General features: G+C 41.0%; 1 protein-coding gene across 3 annotated transcripts in view; it reads right to left on the reverse strand.

Moving 5' to 3' along the window:
- Positions 1-2,039: 2,039 nt before the first annotated feature.
- The window catches only part of IL2RB (interleukin 2 receptor subunit beta), a 32,276-nt gene continuing 7,741 nt past the window's right edge, over positions 2,040-26,574 (reverse strand). For all 3 annotated transcript variants that reach the window (XM_072655964.1, XM_072655965.1, XM_072655966.1), the window contains 10 exons: positions 23,433-23,570; positions 21,910-22,024; positions 20,738-20,852; positions 15,422-15,503; positions 14,069-14,171; positions 12,989-13,137; positions 10,502-10,670; positions 9,064-9,166; positions 8,224-8,308; positions 2,040-6,500 (listed from right to left, as the gene is read on the reverse strand). In XM_072655964.1, the coding sequence (XP_072512065.1) occupies positions 5,769-6,500; positions 8,224-8,308; positions 9,064-9,166; positions 10,502-10,670; positions 12,989-13,137; positions 14,069-14,171; positions 15,422-15,503; positions 20,738-20,852; positions 21,910-22,024; positions 23,433-23,453 (1,674 nt within the window). In that variant the 5' untranslated portion in view covers positions 23,454-23,570 and the 3' untranslated portion in view covers positions 2,040-5,768. The remainder of the gene's footprint in view (positions 6,501-8,223; positions 8,309-9,063; positions 9,167-10,501; positions 10,671-12,988; positions 13,138-14,068; positions 14,172-15,421; positions 15,504-20,737; positions 20,853-21,909; positions 22,025-23,432; positions 23,571-26,574) is intronic.

A 26,574-nucleotide genomic window follows, 5' to 3' on the forward strand; every position in this document is an offset into this window, starting at 1 on the left:
TGTTGTTAGGTACTTATGTCTTGGTACTTCCTTGAAAATATCTTTTAAAAATAAAATAATTGAATTAATGTAAATACCACCTGCCAAAAGAATAATTGCAGTTTCATGTAATGTTCCATGAAAGAAAAAAAAACTTTCCATCAAAGGTCACATTTTCAGGTAAGAGGTGCAAAGACTGATATTCTCCCCTGTACAAGGAAAAGGCCACTGTATTCTTGAAGTCTTTAAGGGTTTTTAAGAATCTACTTTTGTAGCTGTTATTTCAGAATTCAAAATTCACAGAATGTCAGAGCTGGAAGGACCTTAGAACATGGAATGTCAGAGCTGGGAGGGATCTTAGAAGTGGGACGTCAGAGCTGGCAAGGAGGTAAAAGATCAACTAATTATAATTCCAACACTTTTACAGGAGAGAAAGCTGCATCCCAGAGAAGGGAAGGTTACCTGAGGTCCTCCCACTGTAACAGGAAACCTATATCTCTGACTCCAAATCTGCTGATTTTTTTCCCCTGCAGCCCATGACTTTTATCATTGGATCTAAATGCAGCAACATCTTCTTGGAGATCCTTTCTGGAACCTCCGTATTGACCACATGAACCCCTTTCATTTGAGAAAACTCCAGGCTTCCCTTAAGGAGGGCTGAGTCCTGGGTTAGGCAACTTGTGGTGTACACAGCCAAGATCCCTTCTGGGGTTGTAGTCCTTTCTGCAGTTCAGAGAATTTTCCCATGTTGGATTTCATAATATTCACAACTGACCTGGTAAATATTCTGATCATTTCTTCATCTATGAAATGTGACAGTTAGCCTCACTGGATGGGCTCTAAGGTCACAGTCTATGACTTTCTGCATCAGAAACTCAGAGATTGTTCTACCTGGAGGTCCAGAGTTCTTGAGTACATTCTCATGCCAACCCCTCATTTTATAGGTGGGGAAACCAAGGCCTAGGAATGTCAAGTGTTTTGCACAAAAGGATACAGAGTCATAGGCAGATGAGAAGTAAAGGGACCTAAGCACATCTTTTTTCAGATGAGGTTCTTAAGACCCAGATAAGCAAAGCCATGTCCTCACAAATTAGTAAGTTTCTGAGGCAGAATTCAAACCCAGGTGTCCTTGACTCCAAGTCTCATTAGTGGTCTATCCTCTACACTACAGTGTCAGAACCCAAGCTTCTTGGCTACAATCCTGGAGCTTTTCCCCTGACATTATCTTGAGTGGGAAATATAGCAAGTGGAAAGCAGAGATTTGGCTGAGCAGGAGGTGATCTAGGGCTTCAAAGAATTACGTTCTGATCAGCCAAGAATGAATTGGACGGAATTGAGAGAGTACCACCCAACTGTCATCCCTCTTCCAACCTCAGATTTAGAGTTTGGGGATCTTAGTGGTTTTTCTTTTTCTTTCTTTCTCTGTCCCCCTCCACCTGGCAAAGCTTTGTGCAGTCCCCTCACTGAGGAGCTCAGTTATCACTTCTGTCCCTAGATAGACTGCATTCCTCTGCCCTGCAACCCAGCTCAGTTCTACTTCCCACCTGGCCTGGCCCCAAAGGGAACCCACCCTGCATATCCTATCCCCTTGCTTCCCCAATCTCCCCTTTCATCTCCCACACTCTTTCCATCTGTTCAGCCTCTCTCCACCTGGCATCCCTCCTCTCCCTCCCTGGACACACCATCCAGCTCTGTCTTCCAGGGCCCCAAGCCCAGACTTTCTCCTCACTTTCCACCTGCTGGGGACAGGCCCTCATTCTCCCAGTCCCAGCTGGCATGGGTCCTTTGGGGCTGGCTCAAATACCTAGCCAGAGGACAGAGGAAACAAAAGGTCCTGTGTCCCTCTGAAAGTTCCAGCCTGAAGATGCCTACACTAGTTAGATCTCAACTTATCCTGCCTGGAAATGATCTCAGGGGTAGTAGGAGAGAGAGACTAGGAAAGATAGGGTCAGGAATTTTCCTGAATTCTTATCATTTCAATCATGGAACTTAGAATTGAAAGGACCCTGACAGGCCACATAATCCAACTCACTCATTTAAAAGAAAAATTTAAATGCTACTTTTTCTTTCAATGAATCAACATTTATTCTCTCTTCCTCCTACATCCCACCCTGGGGAAAAAATAGGAAAAAAAACCCCAGAATTCCTGTAGCAAGCATGCATAGCCAAGCAAAACAAATTCTCATGTTGTTCAAGTAAAAAAAAAAATTGTTCATTTTATATCCTTAGTCCCTCACTTCTCTGTCAGGAGACAGGCAGTATTGTTCATTATTGATCCTCTGGAATCGTGATTGAACATTTCACTGATCAGAGTTCTTAAGTCTTTCAGTTAAACCTTTTCTAATGTTGCCTTTCTCCTGTAAACTGGTCTGCTGGTTCTGCTGATTTCACTCTGCATCAGTTCACACAAGGTATTCCAGTTTCCTCTGAAACTTGCCATTTCTTATAGTGCAACAATATTCCATTAAATTTACATGCCAGTTTTTTAGCCCATGAACAGTAGGTGGGCACATTTTTGGTTTCCCTTTTCGTTTTTGTCTGTTTGTGTGTATGTGTGTGTGTGTGTGTGTGTGTTTGCTGTTTTGCTATGAAGAAAACAGTGACCATTTATTTTTTTCACCCAAAAAAAGTAAAGATCTCTCTTTGATTTCCTCAGGACATTCATAGGTCAAAATGTAGGCTTAGTTTAGTGACTTTGGGTGGCATAATTCCAAACTGCATTCCGAAATGGTGGTACCAATTCATAGCTCCAGCAGCAGTCCCTAAATGGGTTGGTTTTTCATGCATCCCCTCCAATGGTTTTATTTTCCTTTTTATCAACTTTGCAAAACTGATGGGTTTGAGGTGGAATCTCAGAGTTGATTTAAATTGTATTTAGGTGATGCAATGGATGGAACATTGTAGAAGGCATCAGGAAGACCTCAGTCAATTCAAGGCCAGACTCAGACGCTTACTAGCTGTATGACTCTGGGCAAATCGCTTAACCTCAGTTTTCTCATCTGTAAAATGGGGATAATAATAGCACCTCCTTTCCCACATTGTTGTAAGGATCAAATGAGATAATATTTCTAAAGTGTTTTGAAAACCCTAAAGTACTATAGAAATGGTAGCTATTAATGCTGGTTGACTGACTTCTCTGTTTTTAATCAGCACTCTGAAATATTGTTTGAGAATTGATTCTGCCAGGTCCTCTTTCTTTTCACTTTTTTCATTATTTCTCTTGCTAATCTTGACCTTTTGTTCTTCCTGATAAATTCTGTTATAATTTTTCTAGTTCAATAATAATTATTATTTATAATATTATTATGATATAATATCATAATACGATTATATAATAATTATTATTATTTCAATCCTTTGGTAGTTTGATTGGTACATCACAGAACAAGTCAATTAATTTAGGTAGTATTATCCTTACTCTATAATTTAAGCTACCAATGAACAATTAATATTCTTTCAATTACTTAGGCTTGCTGTTTTGTGTTTTGTGGTTGTATACATACAGTTCCTGTGTGGATCTTGCTAAGTAAACTCCCATGTATCTTATATATTCTTATATATCTTATATATGGAATACATATTATATGTTCCATAGTTATTTAAAAATGGAATTCCTATCTCTTTCTGCTAGATCTTACTAATGAACACAAACACTGATGATTTGTATGGATTTATTTTATATCCTGCAACTTTGCTGAAGTTATTGTTTCAACTAATTCTTAGTTGAATCTTAGTTTTCTAAATAAACTATCACACCTTCTGGAAAAATAGATAATTGTGTTTATTTTTTGCCTATATTTATTCCTTCAATTTATGTTTCTTGTCTTACTGCTAGGTAGCATTTACTGCACTTTATCAAATGGGAGTGGTAGTGATGGACCATCTCTTTCTATCTCCAATTTTACTGACATAGACTCTAGGTTATCCCTATTACATATAATGCTGATTCTTGGTTTTAGATAGCTATTACTCACCATTTTAAGGAAAATTCCATTTATTGCTATTTGCTTTTATTTTTCCAGAAATGGGCACACTATTTTTCAAAAACTTTTTTGCTCTTCTTGTCATTTCTATGGTTTGTTATATTTATGATTTTCCTAATATTGAATTAGCTTTGCATCGTTAGTATAAACATGACCTGGTCATATTGTATATATTTTTTGATGCATTTCTGGAATCTCTTTACTAAGATTTTATTTTTAAAAATTGTGTCAATTTCCATTAGAGATATAATTGTCTATAGTGTTCTTTGATTTCTAAAATGCCTAATTCTGACCCTCACTGCTTTAGGTATCAAGATCATATTTATATCACAAAAGGACTTTGGAAGAATCCTTTCTTTTCCTTTTTTTTTTTTTTTTGCAAACCATTAATATAATATTGGAATTGATTGTTCTTTAGATATTTGATAGAATTCATTTGTAAATCACCTGGTTCTCAGATTTATTTTTCTTAGGGAGTTCACTTTTTCAATAACTATTCAATAATTAAATAACTCCTTAAATTTTCTGTTTCTTGCTGGATTACACTGGGCATTTTACATTTTCGTTAATATCCATCTATTTCATTTAAGTTGTCAGTTTTGTTTACATATTTAGGCAAAATAGTTTCTAATAACTTTCTTTATTTCATCTTCATTTGTTGTGAAGTAGCTTTTTGAATTTACAGTTCAATTTTCATGAAAAAATATTTTTTATACTGATTTGATTTTTTATGTTTCTCTTTCTTTTAAAAAATCATATTAGCTAATAGTTTCTCTACTTTTTTGGTTCTTATAAATTCATTCCTGTTTTTGCTTCCAATTTTGTTAATATCTTTGATTTTCAGAATTTTTACTTTGATGTTTAATTTAGTTTTAAAATTTTGTTGATTTTTTTTTTTTTTTTAGCATTTTTACCTGCATGCCCAGTTTGATTTCTTCTATTTCTCTTTTACTGGTGAAACTGTTTAAAGATAGAATTTTTCCTCTAAGAACCGTTTTGGTTACCTACTTCAAATTTTGGTATGTGTCTCCTCAATGACATTATTTTATTATTTCAATGATTTGTTCCTTGATGTACTGATTCTCTAGGATTAAATTATTTAGTTCCCAGTAAATTTTAATAATTTCTTTAGTAGCGTTTAATGGAATATAATTTTATTGCATTTTAATTAGCAAAGGATATATTTAATATTTCTGATTTTCTGTATTTCTGAGGTTTTCATGATCTGATACATTTTAATAAATATTCCATACACATATTAGAATATATATATTCCTTTCTATTCCCCTGTAAAAATCACTAGAGAGCTGTCATATCTAACTTAGAAATTCTACTCAAGGATCTTATTTTCTTTTTTGACTTATTTTCGGAGGGGTTATGTGTCAGAAAGGGTTACACTGAGATCTTCCATTATTGTAATTTGACTTTTGTTCCCCCATAACTTCTTTAACTTTTTCTTTAAGTATTTAGATTACATACCATTTGATGTATATAAGTTAATATTGAAAGTAATTCACTATCTCTCTCAGAGTAATATAATTTCCACGTTTATATATTTTAATCAAGTCTCTTATTGCTATTATTTTGTATGATCTTCATTTTTACAAATGAGAAAACTGACGTTCACAAAGGTTAAAGTGATATGTTCAAAGTCATGGAGGTAGTAAGGTATGTGAAGGGTGTGAAGCCAAATCCAGTTTTTTACCTATAAATAACCCTTCTTGCTCCATTGTCCAAGAGTTATCCTGAGTCTTGGGGATCTTCCATGCCTCTCCTCCCTGTCCTCTCTGGGAGAAGTCTCTCTGCTTAGACTGAATGGGTATGGTACTGGTTCTGGAGTTCTCCCAGGGAGAGGTAGGCACCAGTGTTCAGGATTGGATAGGTAGAAGAGACAGCATGAGTCTGGTCTGGTGTAGGGGGAACATTCCAGGGAAAGGGAGGAGCAGGTCCCACTCCAGGACCCAGAAGAACCCTATCCTGGGTTAATTCAGGTCTTGAATCCAAGGAATTCTGGGATCTTGAGAAACTGGGGTCACAGGATGGGGTAGTAGCTATGTCTTCTTCAGGAGGTGAAGTCTCCTTCTTTGCCTCCTTTCCTGAGAAAGAGATGCTTTGGGGTGCCAGGTTATTCCCAGGGCCCTGAAAGACCCTGGGGGAGAAGAGGATCATGTCATCTCCAGGGGGAAATGTGCAATATGAGTCATCTTCAGGCCCTCCAGGGGGCAGTTGGGAGCCCTGCTCTCCCTCTTCTTTATTGTCTTCCTCTTCCTCACTGAAAGGAGAATAAGTGAAATATACCTGGCAGGATTCAACTTCCAGAGCATCAGGAAGGTGGAAGAAAAAGTAACCCTGGTTGGTGAAGCAGCTGGACAGAGAGTGACCGCTGGTCTCTGGGGATCGATAGGCTGGAACCAACTCCTTGGAGAGCAACAAGCCCAAGTTTGGGTCTTCCTTCTGCATCACCTCCAGGGGAGAGATTTCTGGAGCCAAAATGCTGGTGGTGAAGAAGGCAGTGGGAAAAGGAGACGAGAGCCACTTCTGCCAGAGAGGGGAAGAGTGATGATACAAAATTACAAGTCATTACTCACGGGGTTCAAGACTCACTTGAGACAGTTAGTTACTAGTTGTGTAACTCTGAGCATGACTAGGACTCTTTCTCCCATTCCTAGGGCATAGTTCACCCTTGGTGTTTTTTTTTCCTTCTGGTTGTCAAGAGTTCAGCCTATCTAGTGTGCCCCAGACTCACTAACTGCACTCTCTGGCCCTATTCTTGGCATTGTGTCAACAGTGTACCCTTCCCACTAGTCTTCCTGCCCTGCCTCTGGGAGCAGTGATCAAATCAGCACCATCATTCCAGGAAAAGCTGTGTCAGTCACATACCCTATACCTCCACTCACCTTTACTGTGACCTCCCAGATCAAAACACTGTTCCCTGGACACCACTGCCCTAAATGAGTTGTTGCCATTCAAGTTACTTGAGGACAGAGAATGTCTTGTTTTATGTATTTGTAGGCTCAGTGTTTAGCAGTGTCTTGCTCATAGTGTTTAATTATTTCCTTCCTTCCTTCCCTCTTTCCTTACTTCTTCCTTCCTTCCTTCCTTCCTTCTTTCTTTCCTTCCTTCTTCCCTTCCCTCTCTCCCTTCCTCCCTCCCTCCCTCCCTCCCTCCTTCCTTTTCCACTAATTCTCTTTCCACTTCCTTTGGTAGAGGGCTGGCCAGTCCCAAGGGAGGAAGGATGAGAAGCGTACTGCTACACGTTTTGTTGGTCTTTTAGAATCACCTTTCACTGGCCTCTTCAGGCCCTTTTCATGAAAGGGACTGGTGACTTTGGGGAATTTTTGGTAAAAAAAGAGAGAATGAGGAGAGAAAGAAAAAGCAAACACAAATGAAAGATGGAACAAGAGGAGGAGATGGCTTTTCGTTTGCTGGAATTTCAAATAGCAAGTGGATCTGACTGTCAGGTATTGTGGGTTACTGTGAATTGGGGATGAAGGAGAAACAGAGTTAAAATGACCACTTCCTTGGTAAGGGGAAGATTAGACAAGACTTAGATAGGTGATGCCACAGTGCATAAAGTGCTGCATGTGGGGTCAGGAAGACCTGAATGCAAATCCAACCTCAGACACTTACTAGCTGTGTGACCCTTGGCAAGCACTTAACCTCTCTGTGCCTCAGTTTCCTCATCTGTAAAATGGGGATAATAATAGCACCTCCTTCCCTGTGGTTGTTCTGAGCATTAAATGAGATAATAGTTGTAAAGCAGTGCCCATTTCATTGTTGGACAGCTACAGATATCAGAAACTTCTTGCTTATGTCAAGACTCAATACAAGGAGGATGGGAAGCAGGCTGAGGTAGGGACTTGGGGCCTAAAGGGAGGTGGCCCAGCTCTGCAAGGCCACCAAGTCATTAGACTGTGAACTCTGTGAAAGAAGGGACCCCGTATGTGTGTTTTCTTTCTCTGCATCTCCATCACTTCACAAAATACCTAGCTTTTAATAAATGCTTGTTGAATGACTAAATGTCTGACACAGAGGGTGTGAGGCCTAAAGGTGATATTGTTTCCAACTTCAGCATTCTGTCCCCCTCTCCCTCTCACTATTAAATAGAAATAATGAGGATTCCCCCTAAGGGGCCAATCCCTCTTCCATTCACCTTCCCCTCCTACACTTCCCAATTCCTACTTTCTTTCACCTTACCTATGTATACACACACACACACACATACACACACACACACACACACACACACACAAAACTATACCTGGAAATCTCCTCCATGCTCTGTGCTCAACGAGGAAAAGAATTTGGAAGGGTCTGGAATGTGACATTTTAAAACCTTCTTCAACCTGCCAAGGAGGAAATGAGGATGAGAGAGGGGAAAACCAGGAGGTAGGATGCTCCTTCCTTCCTCCTTCCCAGAGTTCTTTTTTTAAAATAGTAAACAATTATTATCAGGACTGGCAGTGGAACATATTTCCATGCATATATACAATGACATACAAAGACATCCATAACATGTGTCCACAAATATGCAAGAACACATGCAAATGCAATAAACACAACTATGTTATGTATATGCAATGCGTAAAAACACACATGTATGCTGCAATGTATGCAAGGTATGATGTATACAAATATGGTCTCCACAACAGAAACACAATACCTTTCACATCATGCACATAAGCATGAATACAAAGAAAAACGTGGAAAATTCACCTGTCCAAAACACCAGTGCAAAGGTGATATACACAACTGTGCATTCGGGCATGAGCATACATAGACACATGCGAAATTCTACACACATGTACATACATGTTCACATGCACTGAGTCTGAGACACCAAGATATGTGAGGGTATTATGGCTTCCTTATTCATTCCCACAATGCAGGAATTTTTTCTTCAATAGATCAAGTTCAGACCACCCAGTCTTTCTCAGGTTGAAGGATGGGGAGGGGCAGGCTCTTCACTACTTTTAACCAAGAGCCAACCAGGAGCTTCAAGGGATCTAAGAAGGGGAAGGGAGAGAGGATGAGGGTGTTTAATGATGGGTCAGTGAAGGAGAGAGGCATCCAGGAAGGAAGGTTGGTCAAAATGTCTCACCATTTCTGTGGGTACCACCTGGGCACCAGCAGGAGCACGAGGAAGATGCTGACAATGCCACATAGACCCATAATTAAGTGGAACAACCACTTGAAGGTGGGCACTGGAAAGGGGAGAAAAAGTTAGGGGAGTTACTAAAAATGGAACCGAGTCAAGGATCTGGGGATATAATGCGGGGAAGATTCAGTACCAGGTTTGGCCCCCAATATAGAATCCTATAGCACTTTGAGATCAGTAGGATATATTTTTTACTAGCCCCATTTTATAGATGAGGGACACTGACAATTAAAGAGTCTAAGTGAGCTGTCCAAGGTCTCACAGGTAGTCAGTGAGTGACAAGCTAAGGCTAGAATTTAGTTAGGTCTTTCAGTTTCAAACCCAATGAATGTTATTCCTTTACAATTCCAATTGAGACAGAATTCTTTCCTCATTGTAACTCTGTGAGGCAACTAAAGATTATCTACATTTAACAGAGAGGAAAATTGAAGCTCACGTAGATGAATTGCTCCTTAAGAGTACGGACTTTCCTTTTCTTTTCCTTGTATCTCCAGCACTTAGCACAGTGCCTTCCATATAGTAGGCACTTAATAAATGATTGTTGGCTGCCTGGCATTTATACATGTAGAAAATATATGTAGAGCTTTTAAGGATGGTTCACATGGACAGATTCAGGATAATGGAAGTATCTTTAGGGTAGGAATTGTTTTGTTTTTCATCTTAGTATTCCATGCACTGAAGGTTCCCATTGATATTCACATAATGTTAAGAGAACTCAAAGTCTCCTAGGAATAGGTTAGTTGTAGATGATTTATTGGGGGGGGGGGGGATGGGGATGGAGAAGAGGTGATCAGAGGGGGCCAATGGAAAAGAGCTCTGATCTGCATCATTGACTGGGATAGCCACATTAATAAGAATGCTGAAATATCCCCAGTGCCTATTACAGTTCCTTGCACATAGTAGGTACTTGATAAAATCCGAATAACTTGTTAAGTTGTTTAGCACTTTCAGACCACCAAAGACCCAGGATCTTTTTTCACAGAAACTGTTGTGACCAATCATAGCTGCCTCTATCCTTTACCTGGCCACGTGATTTCTTGAGCCTCAATGTGGAACTTTACATTTATTCTTTATTATATTTCCTCACATTAGAATCTACCCACCATTCTAGTCTAATTAATTTTTCTTGAATTTACCAGCCAATGGGTTATTTATCTTTCTTAGACCATGGAGGGGTCCCAGTCCAATCTTCCCCCATTCCCCTCAGTAGCAAACTTTCCCCTGCTCCTCTCCCTCACTTTCCACATCTAACTGTCATGTTCTCCTCTCTTCTTCCCCTTCCCTGACTTCCCTCCTTAAATCTTTCTGCTCAGAGTTATCTATCATAACCCCATCCCTGCTCCCAATTACTTCTTCCCCCAATGATCTTCTCCTTAGATACCTTCTGGCTTTGTCTGGAAGACAAGGGTCTGGCTCCAGGGACTCCAGAATGCTGAACACCCATCTTTTTCTGGTTTGCCTCGGACCTGGAACTCATATTTTGTGCCAGGAGAGAGTTTTGCAATGTAGACCCACCTCTGGTTTTGCTTTATGTGCAGCACGGTGGCTTTCTACAGAGAAGCAATGAATTAATCAATAAGCATTTATTAAGTACCTACTGTGTGTCCAGAACTAGGCTCAACTAGATATTGGGACACAAAGACAAAAAAAGATAAATAAAACAATCCTCAACTTAAGGAGTTTCTGTTCTGAAAGGGAAATAACATATAACTTTGTACATTTTTACGTATTTACATATATGTATATATTTCTCTGTGTACACACACACACACACACACACACACACACACACAAACTAAACACAAGGTGATTGGGATGGGGAAGTACTGGCAAGGGGAGAAATCCTCTGGAAGAGTCAATACTTTAACCCTGCTTTGAAGGAAACAGAGGGAAGAAAGGCTATTCCAGGTGCTCAGCCTAGCCTATGCAAAAGCACAAGAGATGAACTGTATTGTGTATTAGGGGCAGCAAAGGAATTTATAAAATTTTAGAATCCTGGAATCATAAAATCTTGAACTTTTAGAATCCTGAGATCTTTAGGATCTTGGACTATTTGGTGTAGATGAGTTTCTTTGTTGACCTGCTTTATATCAACAGAACTCTATATGCAGGGTTCAGGACAACAGCAATAAAATGATGGGACAGTGAAGTCTTCCACACACACTGCCCTGTCCTCTCTTGCCCCGTTAATAATCAGCTCCTTCTCCCTTCACTACCTCTCTTCCAGTGGTGCTCACATTCTCATGTTTTCTTGGTCTTCTCTCTATGGCACTCTGCATCTAGTCTCCAATTCCTTATTCATACCAAAGTATAATCAACTGATAATGGTTTAAGGTGTGTCCCTTTACATGGGTGTGACTGACTCAAGTAAAGGGACTAAAGGGTGACAACTGGTCCTGGTTAATGTTTCACTTGGTCCCAGACGGCAAAATAATTTACAGGAAATAAGACTTTGTACAGATGTAAGGAAGAACATCCTAAAGATTAAAGCTGTTCAATAATGTAATAATATGCCCCAGTAAATAATAACAATTATTATTTTGTTATTATATATTTTATAATACATTTTGGAGCGGACAGATTATTTCATTGGCATAAGGAATCCCAGATAAGAAATTCCAATCCCACCAATTCCAATTCCAATTCCACCAATACATACCAGTATCTCCTTGGCCACTTCTAGAGCTCAAGGAGCTGGCTAGGGGACTGGGAGATGAAGGGATATGCCCAGGGTCCCACTGCTAGTATGTGTCAGAGGCTAGACCTGAATCCAGGTTTTCCTGTCTTCAAATACCCAAAACCAAGTCTCTCTCAACTATGCTATATTTGCTTCTAATTGCTGACTTTTCATTGGTATCAGGAAGTCCCCACTGAGGAAACACCCTCTACCAAAGCAGACTGGCATCTCCTCTCCACTAGTTAAGAGAATTGCTTGGGCACGGAGAGGTCAAAAGTCACATAGCCAATTATATATCAGAGGTGGGACCTAAACCCCGGTCTCCCTTACTCTCTTCTCTCTGCCAAATCGCCTCTGCAGTAATCATACTCTTCCATTACACCTTTAATTTATGTTTCAGGCTAGAAGCAAGAGCTCCTTTAGTCCTGAGGTTCTTAAACTTTTTATGTGTGTCCTGGACCCTTAAGATAGTCAGTCTGGTGAAATCCCTTCTCAGAATCATGCTCCTAAATGAACAGGATAAAATATATAGTCTTACAAAGGAAATCAATTATCTAGAAATAGTTATCCAAATACTTTTCAAAGTTCATGGTCTCCAGGTTAAGAACCCGTTTTAAACTATCCATCACCACAAGAGGGCTAAGAGGAACAGAAGTAGGAAAAGAAGGCATGGGGGTAGCTATCCTAATAATACTCCAAGCCGGAACGCTCCCTGCCCTAGAGAAGCAGCTCTTAACCTTCTTTCTATGTTCTGTACACCCTGCATAGTCAAACTACCAAAGTCTAGTGATCCTTTCTCAGAATAATGGTTGTAAATGCATTAAAAAATTGGATTACAATGGAAAATAATTCTATTGACATGAAGATTGTTTTTCCCCATCCAATTTCACAGTCTTCTTGAAATCTCTTCATGGACCCCTTTGATCCCAGATAAACAACTCCTAGACTTGATTTTGTCTGAGAATCTTCCCTTCCAGCTCTGAATCCTGTGGTTTTCTGCCTGCCATAGACAGGTGGGATTGGGCTATACAGAGGGTTTGGTAGGTATGGATTTTTCCAGAAAGGTCCCAAATTCTGAAGGACTGGCTGTGTCTGGTGGGATGATAGAAGTCAGGGGAGGGGAGTTGGGAGTAGCCCTAAGGGGTCAGGGAGAACAAAGCAACTGAGCCCAAAACTTCAACACTCACTCACCTCCCAGGAGCTTCCCTGAACCTTATATCTAGCCTCGAACACCAGGTATTTCTCCAGGTAGTGTGAACAGAGTGGGACTGCCCAGGACACATTGTAGGCATTTTCTTCTTGCTGGATTAGGCAGAGGTCACTGAGGGCCATCAGTCGAACTGAAGAAGGAAAAATGAGGCAGGAAATGTTGGGGATGCTGGGAGGAAACTCCAATACAGTAGGGACTCAGTTATTCCCTCCTGTTTTCTTTCTTTTTCTTTCTTTTTATTTTTTTTATTTTTTTAGTAATTAATTTATTTAACTTTTAACATTCATTTTAACAAAATTTTGGGTTCCAAATTTTCTCCCCTTTTGTCCCCTCCCCCCTCCCTCCTGTTTTCTTCCAGCTAGTTCCACCCATTTTGTTTGGACAACTGTCCCATCATCTGGGTTCTCTGGCCTCTCTTATCCCTGCACCGCCATCATGGCCACGGTATAATAAAGCAGGTCTCTCTTCTTCATACTTAATTCAACTGAGAAAAGCTAAAAAAAAATAATTAAATCAGGAAGCAGGAAAATAAGCATAGGATAAATTTGCAGAGGCTAGAGTCAATATTTGAGTAGATCTAAACGCTGACCACAGACTGTATATAGTTGTTGACATGTCATCTCCCCTTGGTAGACTTAGCACCTTGAGGTCACGTTGTAGTGTTTGTCCTTTTTTCTATCCCCAGCACTTGTGTCTGACCATAGAAAAACATGTGTTTTCTTTACTTAATATAACCATAACAAAATTTAGCATTGGCTAAAACAGTCCAAAAATTCTATAACCTCAGAACTGGGAAGGCCCTTGGAACCACATTCATTTCCAAGGCCAAGAGGATGAGTTTAAGGCCCAAAAGGGAGCATGAATCAAGGAAAAGCAAGGCACAGAACCAGAATGCAGAAGATAAAGCCCGTATCTTGCCCATCATTGGTACCATGAATCCAGGAAAAGGAGTTGACTTTCTACCAGCCCTATTTTATTTATTACATTCAAGAAAAGGGAGAAAAGTTGGGTCCATATTTCCCACCCTACCCTGGATCCTTGTCCAGGGTACCCTCACTCACTCTTCTCAAATGGTCTGAATTCCTCTTCCATCTCCATCTTCTGTCCCCCAATTAGACAGCTCACCTTCATGACCAGGACATCTACAACAGTCACAGACTGACTCTGGAAGAATAAGAGGTCAGGGCTACAATGAGTGGTCCTGAAGCCAAATCTGACGAAGATAGGGTTGTGAGAAAATGGACCTGGGTCATCAACAATAAATCATTTGTATAAACTCCCCTTCCCCTCATACCTTGTCTTCATAGGTTCATAGCACTGTAGAATCAGAATGGACCTTAGAAATAATTTAGTTGAACCCCTTCACTTTCCAGGTGAGCAGGGCCACAGAATTAAAGCCCAAAGTCTCCCAGGTCACTCCTATTTTGATTCTCTGAAGACCCAAGATGCCCTCTCCTGCATTCTCTCTATGCCATTTAATTCTACTGTATATGGTAGTTCAAGATATATATAGTCACATTTTAATTTCAAAGAGTTCATCTCATCTCCTTTTCGAGGTGATGAAAATAAGAGTCAGAGAGGGATGGTCACTTAGCCAAAGCCAATGGCAGACTTGAAGCTAGAATCCCACTCAAATCCCATTGACAATGTTTACTGCCTGACTTTGAACAAGTCTATTTTCTTGGGCCTCAGTTTCCTCATCTGTATAATTAGGAAGCTGGGATAGAAACCATGAGATTCCTTCCAATTCTAGATTTACGATGCTGTCAAAGGAACCCTGGATTATCCCTGAGTGATAGTCTGTCCTTACTTAGTCACTACACATTTGCTCTATGAAGCAATTGGAGTTTCCTTTCAACATCCCCAACTTTTCCTGCTCCTTTCTCCTTCCTCAGTTGTACTGATGGCCCTCAAGGTACTTTTCAAGTCCCTTCACTCTCTGGGCCTCAGTTTCCTCATCTATAAAATGAGGAGGTTGGACTGGACAGCATCTGAGATCCTTCCAGTTCTGCATATAATCCTGTGGTTCCTTCAGGCATCCAACATTATTCTATCCCCATTGCAGCTGCCCAATATGAAGAGATTGTAACTTATATGGGCATAGGAGGAGGTCCAGAGGGTTGGGATGGTAGATAACGCCAGGGATTTAAGAGTGGAAAGATCACAGATTTAGAACAGGAAGGGACCTTAAAGGTAATTTAATACAATCTCTTCATTTTATGAATAAGGCAGCTAAAGCTCATAGAGGTTGGAAATCTTTGTAAGGTCAGATGGTGAGTGGCAGACCCCAGATCTGAAGCCGTCTGCTGGCTATGTGTCTAAATGTAGAGAAAATCTGCCTCTTGCCTAAGGATTTCACCCTCCCCCTCTCTACCCTCTCAGCCCTATTCGCTCAGAGGATTCCAGCCACTTACATCAATTTCTCCTAAGATCAAGTCACAAGTCCAGAGTGTTGGCTCCACATGGAGAAGCTCACAGCGTGGGTTCCCTGGTCTTCTAAGAGGAAAATTAAAAAAAAAAATTAAATCTCTTTTAGGGCATCCAGCAATCGAGTCATTCCAATCTGTCCCGAGGTGTTTATATCTTGTTTGTATATAGTTGTTGACATGTCATCTCCCCTTGGTAGACTAAGCACCTTGAGGTCACGTTGTAGTGTTTGTCCTTTTTTCTATCCCCAGCACTTGTGTCTGACCATAGAAAAACATGTGTTTTCTTTACTTAATATAACCATAACAATATTTACTCTGTTTATTGGATTGCTGGGTTCAACTGCCCATTCTCTAGCTGCCATATGGTCACCTGGAGTCTATAACACTCATGGTATCCAAAGAGAAAGGCCAAAATATAGTCTACAATTTGGAATCCTGTTGGGGTGTAAGCTCAGTTCTCACGTGAATGGTCTCGGGCGGGTAAAGGTGAGGGCTTCTTGAAACTGCCAAGCTCTCACGAGGCCCCCCAGGGAACAGCTGGGAATTGAGGAGTGAGACACGAGCTATCTTGTTTTCCACCTCTTCTCAGTGGAAACATGCTGGGGAGAGCATCCCACCCTTGAGATTGGTCCGTGGTCTGAGCACACCTGTTGTTAATTAGCTAAGGGTATGAGAGCATGCACGGTGTCCAGGAGCAAATTAGCAGGGGGAGAGCTTAAATGGGGACAGGAAAGCCTGAGGGCTCTCCCTGTCTTTTCCTTGCTCCTCGGGAGGAGAAAGGGGCTCCCGCGGGGAGCACTAGCCCTGCATACTGGGGGGTGGGGTTCCTTTCTCCCCAGGAAGAACTTGCCCTGCAAGCTGACATGTATCTAAGATCCGGAATAAAGCCTACAACTTCTGTTTGACTCTGGAAGTCTCTTCTCTCAATACCTTTATCAGGCTGGCCTCCAAAGACCTGGAGATAGGTAAGATGACCAGGGCAGCCCACGGCAGTTAGGCCGGACAGAATCCTATCCAAGGAATTCAGAATGTTGAGCATTCAGGAAAGTGGAAGAAAGATCTTGAAGAGTCTTGAAGTTATGCTCTATGAAGCCTGGCTAAATAAACTGAGGACTCTGAATCTGGACAGGGGAATACTTGAGGGTGACCTGGATTTGGAGGTGGGGAGGAAGACATGAAATCTGTCTTCAAATATTTGAAAGGCTGTCAGGTGGATAGTCTGCTTGGCTCCAGAGGGTAGAATTGGCAGAAATGATGCTATTGGGGGAAGGGAGGGGAAGTTTCAGTCTATAGTTGTGTTAAGGTCTTTCCTATCCTGAAAAAAAAATAATGTCCTCAATCCTGCCATTCCCAGGAATTCAAGCTTGCTCTCTCCTTCCAGACTTCTAGAAAGAAGCAAGGGTGTTCATAGCTGCTCTTTCCTCATCATTCATTCACTCCTCAATCCCTTGAGACCTGGATTCTACTTCTAATATTCTGTTCAAACTGTCCTCTCTTGGAGCACCAGTGAATTAACAATCATCAAATCCAGTGGCCTTTTTTCAGCCCTCTTCCTCCTTTTCCTCTCCTTAACATCTGACATCAGGGAGTATTTGATACTCTCTCTTTCTTGTTACAATTAAATAGGAGCTCTTTGAGGGCAGGGCATTTTTGTCTTTGAATGTCTACAACAGGGCTTGGGCCATAGTTATCATTACCTAATATATGCTTGTAGATTAATTGATTTGCATAATGCTTCTGGTTGTAGTGACTTTCCCCTAATGGCTGTCATCCTTTGTCTTTGAAGAGGATCAAAATGACATCACCATAAGGTGAAACTTCAGTGTGTCCGACTGTGGCTGATCAGACCAATACAAGCTCAGAATGCTCTACCACAGGTTGGGCACAGATAATCCATGTGAATATTTGGAGTGGATATCCCAAATTTGTGCATCCTGCGTTTACATTGTGCCATCTCAATTCTGCTTTGCTCAAAAAATACAACACCCTTTCTGATGTGGGCACGCCATGCTGAGCAGTCCTGTGCCAGTGTCTCCCATGTTGCACAGTCAAATCCAAAGTTCTTGAGAGAGATGTTGAGAGCGTCCTTGTAAAGCTTATTCTGGCCACCATGTGATCGCGTGGCCCATGTGAGTTCTCCATAAAATAGTCTTTTTGACAAGCATACAATTTCCATTCGATGGCCAGCCTATCAGAGATGCACTCTCTGAAGCATACTTTAAATATTTAGCAGTTCAGCTCAAGCAAGGACTTCAGTGTCCAGTACCTTATCCTGCCAGGTGATCTTCAGAATCTTCTTAAGGGAATTCAGATGGAAGCAATTCAGTTTCCTGGCATGGTGCTGGTAGACTGTCCATGTTTCAAAAGCATAACAATGAGATCAGCACAACAGCTCTGTAGCCCTTCAGTTTGGTATTCAGTCTAATACCTTTTATCTCTCAGACTTTTCTTCGGAGCCTCCCGAACACTGAGCTAGCTCTGGCAATGCGTGCATCAACCTCATTGTCAATGTAAACATCCCTGGAAAGTATGCTACCAAGACAAGTGAACTTATCCACAGCATTCAAAACTTCTCCATTTGTTGTAACTGATGGTTCCACGTGTGGATGGTGTGGTGGTGACTGATGGAACACCTGTGTTTTCTTGGTGTTAATTATCAGGCCAAAATTAGCACAGGCAATAGAGAATTAATCAATACTTTATTGCATCTCAGCTTCAGAGGCTGCACTGAGTGCATAATCATCTGCAAACAGAAAATCATGCACCAACACTCCCTGCACTTTGGTCTTGGATACCTCCATTGTCCATCTCTACAAAGGTAAGGAATAGATTGTCCTGTGACAATCACAGGGGGATCTCTCTCTTAGTCATTGCTGGCAAAATTCTTGCTAGAGTCCTCCTTAATAGACTGATCCTTCACCTGGAAGATGGTCATATACCTGAGAGGCAGTGTGGCTTCAGAAAAGGTAGAGGAACAGTTGATATGGTGTTTGCTGCCCGACAACTCCGGGAGAAATGCCAGGAGCAGATCAGAGGTCTGTACACAACGTTTATAGATCTGTCCAAGGCCTTTTACACTGTTAGTCATGAGGGTTTATGGAAAATTATGTCAAAATTTGGTTGCCTGGAGAAGTGTATCAATATTGTACATCAATTTCACGATGGCATGTTTGCCCGGGTTCTGGATAACGGACAAAGCTCTCGTGCCTTCCCAGTCACCAATGGAGTGAAACAGGGCTGTGTGCTTGCTCCCATACTTTTTAGTATGATGTTTTCAGCCATGTTGTCAAATGCTTTCAATGAGGATGAACACCACATCAAGGTCAACTACCGTACTGATGGTAAGTTCTTTCCTCTAATAGAATGCAAGCAATTTGTAGGAAGGGGCTGTTTCACTGTCTGTCACTGACTTCCTAGTCCCTAGCAGAGTGCCTGGAGCATAGTCAATGCTTGTTGGTTTATCGATATACATAATACATATATTTGTACATGAAATTTCCTCTAATAAAATGTAAGCTTCTTAAGTTTGGGGGCTTTGTCATTTTTGTCTTTTTTGTATCTCTGTCACTTGGTTAATAGTTACTAAATGAGTTTTTGGTTGTTTAATTATTTGACATCATGTCCAACTCTTGAAGACCCCATTTGGGGTTTTCTTGGTAAAGATACTGGAGTGGTTTGCCATTACCTTCTCTTAATTTACAGATAAGGAAATTGAGGCAAACAGACTCAAGTGACTTGCCCAAGGTCACACAGCTAGTATGTGACAAAGGTCACAAAGGTCATGTGACAAGGTCACAAAGCTAGGTCAGATTTGGGCTCTGGTCTTCGTAACTCCAGGCCCAGTGCTCTATCCACTGTGCCACCTACTTACCCTTATTGATTAATGATTGATTTATTGATTTCATGACATTGCTTCTCTTAGTTGTCTGGGAGTTCTTACTATGGAAGCCTACTGGGCTATAAGCCTGCTGGGTATGGAAGCTAGAAGGTATAGTGGATGGAATGCTACACTCAGAGTCAGGAAGGCCTGAGTTCAAATTCTGTCATTTAATACTTGAATGACTCTGGGTGTCACTTAACTTTTCCGAACCTCAGTTTTCTCATCTGTAAATGGGGAGGTTGGACTAGATTGCCTCAGAAATCCCTTTCAGCTTTAAATTTGTGGCTGTCAGATGCTATTTTCCTTCCTTACCATCCCAGTAGTCATGATCAGGAGGGTAATCAGCAACCTCAGCCACTCAGAGGAGGTCAAAAACACAGATAGAGTTAAAACAATAATGAAAAGGTGTTTGAACAAATCACAGAAACAATTGTCACAACTCTTTGCTCTTTACTTTATCGAAAAGGGATAGAAGAATTTCAAAGTTGGAAGGAATTCAATGGGCCTCTTGCCCACCCCATGCATGACCTCTACCCCTTTGGAATATAATCAACAAGGGTTTATCTGGTTTTTAATTGAAGACACTCATATCAAGTGAATGAGCATTTATTAATCTCTTACTGTGTGCCAGACACTATGCTAAGTGCTAGGGATACAAAGCAAGGCAAAAGACAGTCCTGCCTTGGGAGTGGATGGGAGGGGTGGAGTGGGGGATGTCCCAATCTAATACAGGAGACAACCAAATTACTATGTACAACAAGCTATGTACAGGATAAACTGGAGACAGCCAACAGAAAGAAGACAGTAGAATTAATAGAGGGACAGGAAAAAGGTTTCTTTTAGCTGGAACTTGATGGAAGCCAAGAGAGTTGAGAATTAGATAGGAGGAAAGACAGGATCCCAGCTAAGGGGTGGAAGGAGGGGGAGTCAGCAGAAATTCTCCAAGTCAGGAGATGGAGCAGCTTATGAGAAGACCAGCCGGGTGGTCGGTGCCACTGAATCATCAGGTAAATGGGGGAAGGAGTGGTGTAAGGTGTAAAAAAGACAGAAAAGATGAGAGTGCTTTAGTTTTGAAGAACTTTGAAAACCAAAAAGGATTTTTATTTAATTCTGGAGGAAAGAGAGAGCCACCAGAGTTTACTGAAAGGGGATGAGATACATACAAGAGGGGAAATGGCCTCTTCCACTTGGGAAGCTCCAGCCAAGCAAGGTTAACTCATTATATTGTAATATGTAGAAAAAGCCTATTCAGCTCAACAAGCCTCATTATGTGGTTCCCCATCACTTTCAAGACCACCTTAGCTGACAGCAGGCAAGAGGGGAAAGGCAGTCCTGAGAACAGCTCCTAGTGAGACAGCATCGAGACCTGACAGCCAAAAGCACAGGAAATGGGAGAAGCATTAATGACCACCTCTTCTTACCTTTGCTTGTACTTGCCAGAGAGATGGCATTGCTCAACCCTCAAGGTAGGTTCTGGCTTCCAGGTGCAAGAGATATTGGCTCTCGAGTTGTAGAAGCAAGAGAGCTGAGAAGAGTCTGAAAGAAATCCAAACATCAACCAAGGCTTAAAATCCTCCCATCAATATCCTCTGTCATTTACTATTTACCTTCATCCTTTCTCCCATCATCAGCCTTTCCCCTTGGGTCATGGAATGATTTTTCTTTCTCAGTGCAAACAACTCTATGTTTGATGGGTTTATCATCTCCATTTAACAGAGGGAAAATTGAGTCCCTGAACTGGCTCAGTGACTTGCCCAAGATCACATTGTTAATACGTGGCTGGGAAAAAACTAGAACCCAGGCTTCCTTACTCCTCTTCCTGAATTATTTTCCTTAAGCAAAGTTGTGGGTGATTTTAGGTGGCATCTACACTGGAAGTGCCCGTGGTTTATCAGGTATGGAGCTGGAAAGGACCTTAAAGGATATCTAGTTCAATCTTCTCAATTTACAGGAAAAGGAACTAAGGTTCAGAGAGATCTGCTATGGATGCCTATTACTGTGGTTACAAAAATGGGATTCTCTCATTCCAAATTCAACACTTCTTCCACTGGACCACATTGGACTCAGTCATTTCTGGAACCTTATGCTAGGAAGCACTAAACATTCTTCTAGTCTGTTTCCTTTGGTCTTCTCTACTCTCATGCCAACCCAGGGTCAATTCCTCAGTCCATTACAAAGACTTCTGAGTATGTAGGAGAGTTCCTAACACTCAAAATTCACAACCTGGTCTTTATCCCTAGATGTACCTTCAACACACACACACACACACACACACACACACACACACACACACACACGCGCACACTCTCCTATAAGCTGGATGCTCAGTTTGTAGAATTAGGTTATGGAGCATGGGACTGAGAGATGGGTTCCCCTTCCCTGGATCAGGGTAGATGTTGGATAATGGAACCATAGACCTGAAGCAGACTCAAAAGACCATCTAGTCCAACACTCTCATTTTACAGAGGAGATAATTGTGCCCAATTCCACCTCAAGGAGAGGTGGAAGATCACAGAGGTACTAAAGGCAAAGCCAGTTTTCCTATGAAGTTCAGTATTTTGCACCAGCTTTTTAAACCACAGGATTCCCTCACCGTTCAAGGCTCCTTGGATCCAAGGGAGAAAAAGGAGGAGGAGGAAGAAAGGTAGGTACCATGGAAGAGGAGAACAGGTGGTCATGCCCACAGGGTGAAGTTGAGTATGGGGTCCCTGGAAAAGAGAATGGAAGAGAGAATATCCCCAATGTATTATCACTCCACAACTCTCATTGTCACTTTTATCATCTTCAAGAGCATTGTCACCTCTATTATCACTACCATCATCATCAAAACTAATAGCATTAACACCTTCATCACTATCATCTTCCTGTGTGGCTCTGGTTTGTGGCTTCCTGTCAATCCTCCTCAGGTGATATAACCAACAATCGGGGGAGGAGGGTCTTCCTCTTGTTCCTTTGTTGCAACAAGGAGATCAACTAGGCTTACAGCTCTCCATCCTTTGATCTCAATAAATGGCAGCTCTATCATCTTTAGAAAATTACACCATCCTCTGAATGGTCTCAACCTTTTTCTTGGAGCAAGGCACTTCTTTGTAATATAAATATTCTTCAGGAGATGCCATATGGCTACAAGTCAATGAGTACCTATCCAAAGAAGTCAGATTATAGTCACCAAGAGACAGATGATGGTGTGCAGTAGCCACAAAAAGACTATAATATATTGTGTACCATTTGTGAGTACTTTTCCTGCTCCCTCAGATTATCCTGTACTGCGCTTTGGTTTTACCTCATATCTTCAGCACCTTAAAAAGTACCCTGTATATATTAATATATGTATATATAAATATATAATTATATATCAATAAATATTTGGGGAATTGTTAGTCCACAGTTTATAAAAAATGGTTTAGAGATGTAAACTAATTTGCCCAGGGTCACAGGGTTAATAATAACCACTAATATTTATATAGCCCCTTAGGGTTTGGAAAGTGCTTTACAAATATCTATCTCATTTTATCCTCATGTCAGTTATGGGAGATATGCTGCCCTCATCCCCATTTTATACATGAGGAAGCTGATGCATGGAGAAGTTGTCATTTGTCCAGGGTTACATTGATAGTATTTGTGGGGCAGATTTGAACTCAAGACTTCCAGACTCTAAGTTCAAAATCCTATTTCTGTCTTACTTAACTATTAATTAGTAAGTGTTGGGTCCAATGTTCAAAGCTAGAGCCTCTGGTTCTAAGTCCAAGACTCTTGCCACTATTGCATGCTGTTTTTAGGACCATAGAACCTAAAATCTAATGGGAGAGATCACCCTCTTATTTACAGAGAGGAAAACTTGAGGCAAAGGGAGGGTCAATGATTTCTCCAAGTCATCAACGAAGTTCTGATGCCAGTTCCATTGCTCAGGTATTCTATCACACTACCTCTTTGAAGGGACTTAACGGAATAGAGTAGGAATGATGGGAAATGGGTAGTGGGCTTGATCCTTTGCCTCTTCCCCCTCCAATAATGCTTAAGTTATGTACACTTGGGGAAAGAGAATGGGGGAAATGGTTCAGCCATTTATTGTTCAGCCTTTTCTAACATACTAAGAACAAAGATCCCAGAAGTTACCATCTGGAGAGAAGGTTGCATAGTTAGGTCCCTAGAAACAGATACAAGTCCTCTTGAGTTTTATTCCTGATTCAGCTATCAATAGCGGAGGGAGTCTTGGATCAGGCCTGGTGCTCATCTGTACCCCAGTCTTCTCATCTGGAAAAGGAAAGAGATAAGAGGGCTCAGGTCCACAATGAACTAATTTCAATGGAGTTGTGAGCTCTTCAGCACAAGGACTCCATCCAGAGATGCAAACTGCAACCCATCCATGCCTGCTAGGCAAAACCTTTTGTGATCCCTAAGGAATTGCACAAATATTAGCTATTATTGTAATTATGGTCATCACTATGATAAAGTATCACCAGCATTGTTATCACAGCAATAATAAGCACATAATATAGCTCCTCAAGTTGCCATGAAGGAAGTACTTCATAATTATTAAATCAAACACTAGAGAAAGTTATTTACTTCTATTATTACTACTACTGCTGCTGCTGCTGCTACTACTACTACTACTACTACTACTACTACTACTACTACAACTACTCCTACTCCTACTACTCCTACTCCTACTCCTACTTCTATTACTACTACTACTACTACTACTATTACATTACCATAATCAGAATCACCAACACCATCACCATCATATTGTTATCATCTTCATCACGATAACTATCATTCCCATTTTCCACAGCTGTCACCCCCAATATTACCACCATTATATAATCTTCCCTGTTATCATTACAGGCATTCCCCTCCTCCCAATGGCCATAACCATCCTAGTCAACACTACCTTCATATTCATCATCTTTGTCAACACTATCATGATTGTGGCAACTATCCGCATCCTTTCCATTGCTGTCGCCATCATCACAGTCATCAATTCCATTAGCGTTCTCATTCTTATTACTATCATCTCTATTATTGCCAGTATCAATCATCCCATGGAACTTTTTTCCATATCTTCCTGTGACTTGTCCATGGGGAATCCATCTAGGACCCTTGATATATCATTATAGATACCAATAAAACACACAGCAGCTCATGCTTTGCTTTCCTTAAAGGAAAACTCCACTTTCTTTGGGCAACACTAGCTTCTGTCTCAAGCAAAACCTCTTCTTTGTAACATTCACATTCTCCCAGGGATATCTTGTGGCTTTGAGCCCTGCAACACTATAGTCTTCAAAGAATTAAAGTGGTGAATATGGGAAAAAAATAGGAAAAACAATCATTTCACATATTTATGAACTAACTAGAAATCTTTCAACCACATGATGGGCTAATATTAAAAAGTCCTCAAGTTCTTCATAAGTACATGATAAAGCCAATGGTTTCATCCATTAGTCTAACAACTACTTACTGTCCTTGGATAAGAGAACACAAAGTTTTATCTTAAAGGACTTCTTTCATGATTGCAAAAGCAATTTATTTTTTTCCCCTTGCCTCCTGACCTTGAACAGGGAACATTTTCTTACTCTTAATAAATCTTGCCACTTGCATTCCAAATATTCCTCTTTTCTCCCTTGATTGATCCTCAACTTTTTCTTCCCCACCCATTCCTATGAAATGCTTTACTGTTTTAAAGTTGTCACAGAATGCTGATAATTGGCTGAGGTGAGTCTGAAAGGTCACAAAAGTCAAATGTGAGCTCCAGAAACCTGAATATGTTATTGGCAGAAGGAGATTCCTTAGCAGGGTAATTAATCTTTTTTACTTTGAGTTTGGCCTCCTATCTTTGACCCACAGTCATCAGACCATCACTTATGAATATGCCTCTGCCAAAAGGCGAAGAGAATTCCCTGACAGTCATCCAAAGGGCCATGAAGAGGTGAACTGTGGGCATTAGGTGTCTATAACTTATCATTCAAAGAAGTGGCGGAAAGTGTGGCATCAGAGATTTTTGAGTGGAAAAACAACAGAGTAAAAGTGAAATGATGGTAAAATTAATAACTTCCCTTTATTCAATGCACACTTTAGGGTTAACAACAACCTTAGGATGGGGGCAATGCCAACATCATTACCCAGTTTTCCAGAGGAGGAAGCTGAGACCCAGAGAGAAGTGGTGTGGCATGAGGGGAAGATTGCTGAATTTCAAGTCAAGGACAGTGAGTTAGAATCCCACCTTTGCCATTTTGCCATCCAAGATCATCTCCCTCTTTGGGAGCCTAAGCGTATGAAAATAACATGACAAATCCAGAGGTAGAAGATGCCTTAGAAGACATCTAGTCCAACCTCCTCATTTTACAGTTGGAGAAACTGAGACCCAGAGATCATAGATTTAGAGCTGGAAGGGAGCTCAGGGGCCATCTAGTCTGACCCTACCCCTTTTACAGAGAGGAAACTGAGGTCCAGGTATATGAAAAGACTTCCCCAACATCACACAGATAGAAAGTAGCAGAGCTATGATTTGAACCCAGGTCCCCAAACTCCAGATTCAGCACATTAACCATTTGATCACACTGCCTTTCCACAAAATGGACTACATGACCTCTAAGGTCCCTTCCACTCAAGGAAATTATGTTTCTATGAGGTCCTGGGTCACATAGTAAGTTGTAGAATTGGCACAGGAATCCCACTGTCCTCACTCTTACGTCTAATGCTCGTCCCTCTACTCCTATGTCATCTAATTCAGGTTGTTACTCCTATATCCCACAATCCCCCAGGTTTGCTACTTGAAGTGGTGGTGAGCTGCTAACACCCCATTCTCTTCACAGCTGGGCACTTTGAAGGTCATGATCAGAGGCCAAACACGCACTCCTCTCTCCTTGGCTTGATAACTCTTCCTTGCACTGCCTGATTGTCTCACAGTATTCTCTGTTTCTCCCTCCTCACTACTGCCTCCTTCTAATCATTTCAATATGACTTCCATTCTTTCCAGTCCACTGGTGACCCTCCAGTCACCAGTAATTTCCAAGAGCAAAAATGTTATGACCCTTTTCAGTTCTTATTGTTGTGGCGATAATCTGGGAATCTGTATGAGTTCACTAAAAGCAAGTCATGCCATGGTAACCAAATACCCTTTTTGATGGACTTACCAACGCGCAAATCAAAGGAAGGTAATAAACATGGATTTTGATGGTTTCCCACAATATCCTTGTGAACTACATGATGATCCCATTAGATGAGTTTAAAGACAATGAGACAAAGAATGATGACA

This window comes from Notamacropus eugenii, chromosome 3 (genome assembly GCF_028372415.1).
Source record: "Notamacropus eugenii isolate mMacEug1 chromosome 3, mMacEug1.pri_v2, whole genome shotgun sequence".
NCBI lineage: Eukaryota > Metazoa > Chordata > Mammalia > Diprotodontia > Macropodidae > Notamacropus > Notamacropus eugenii.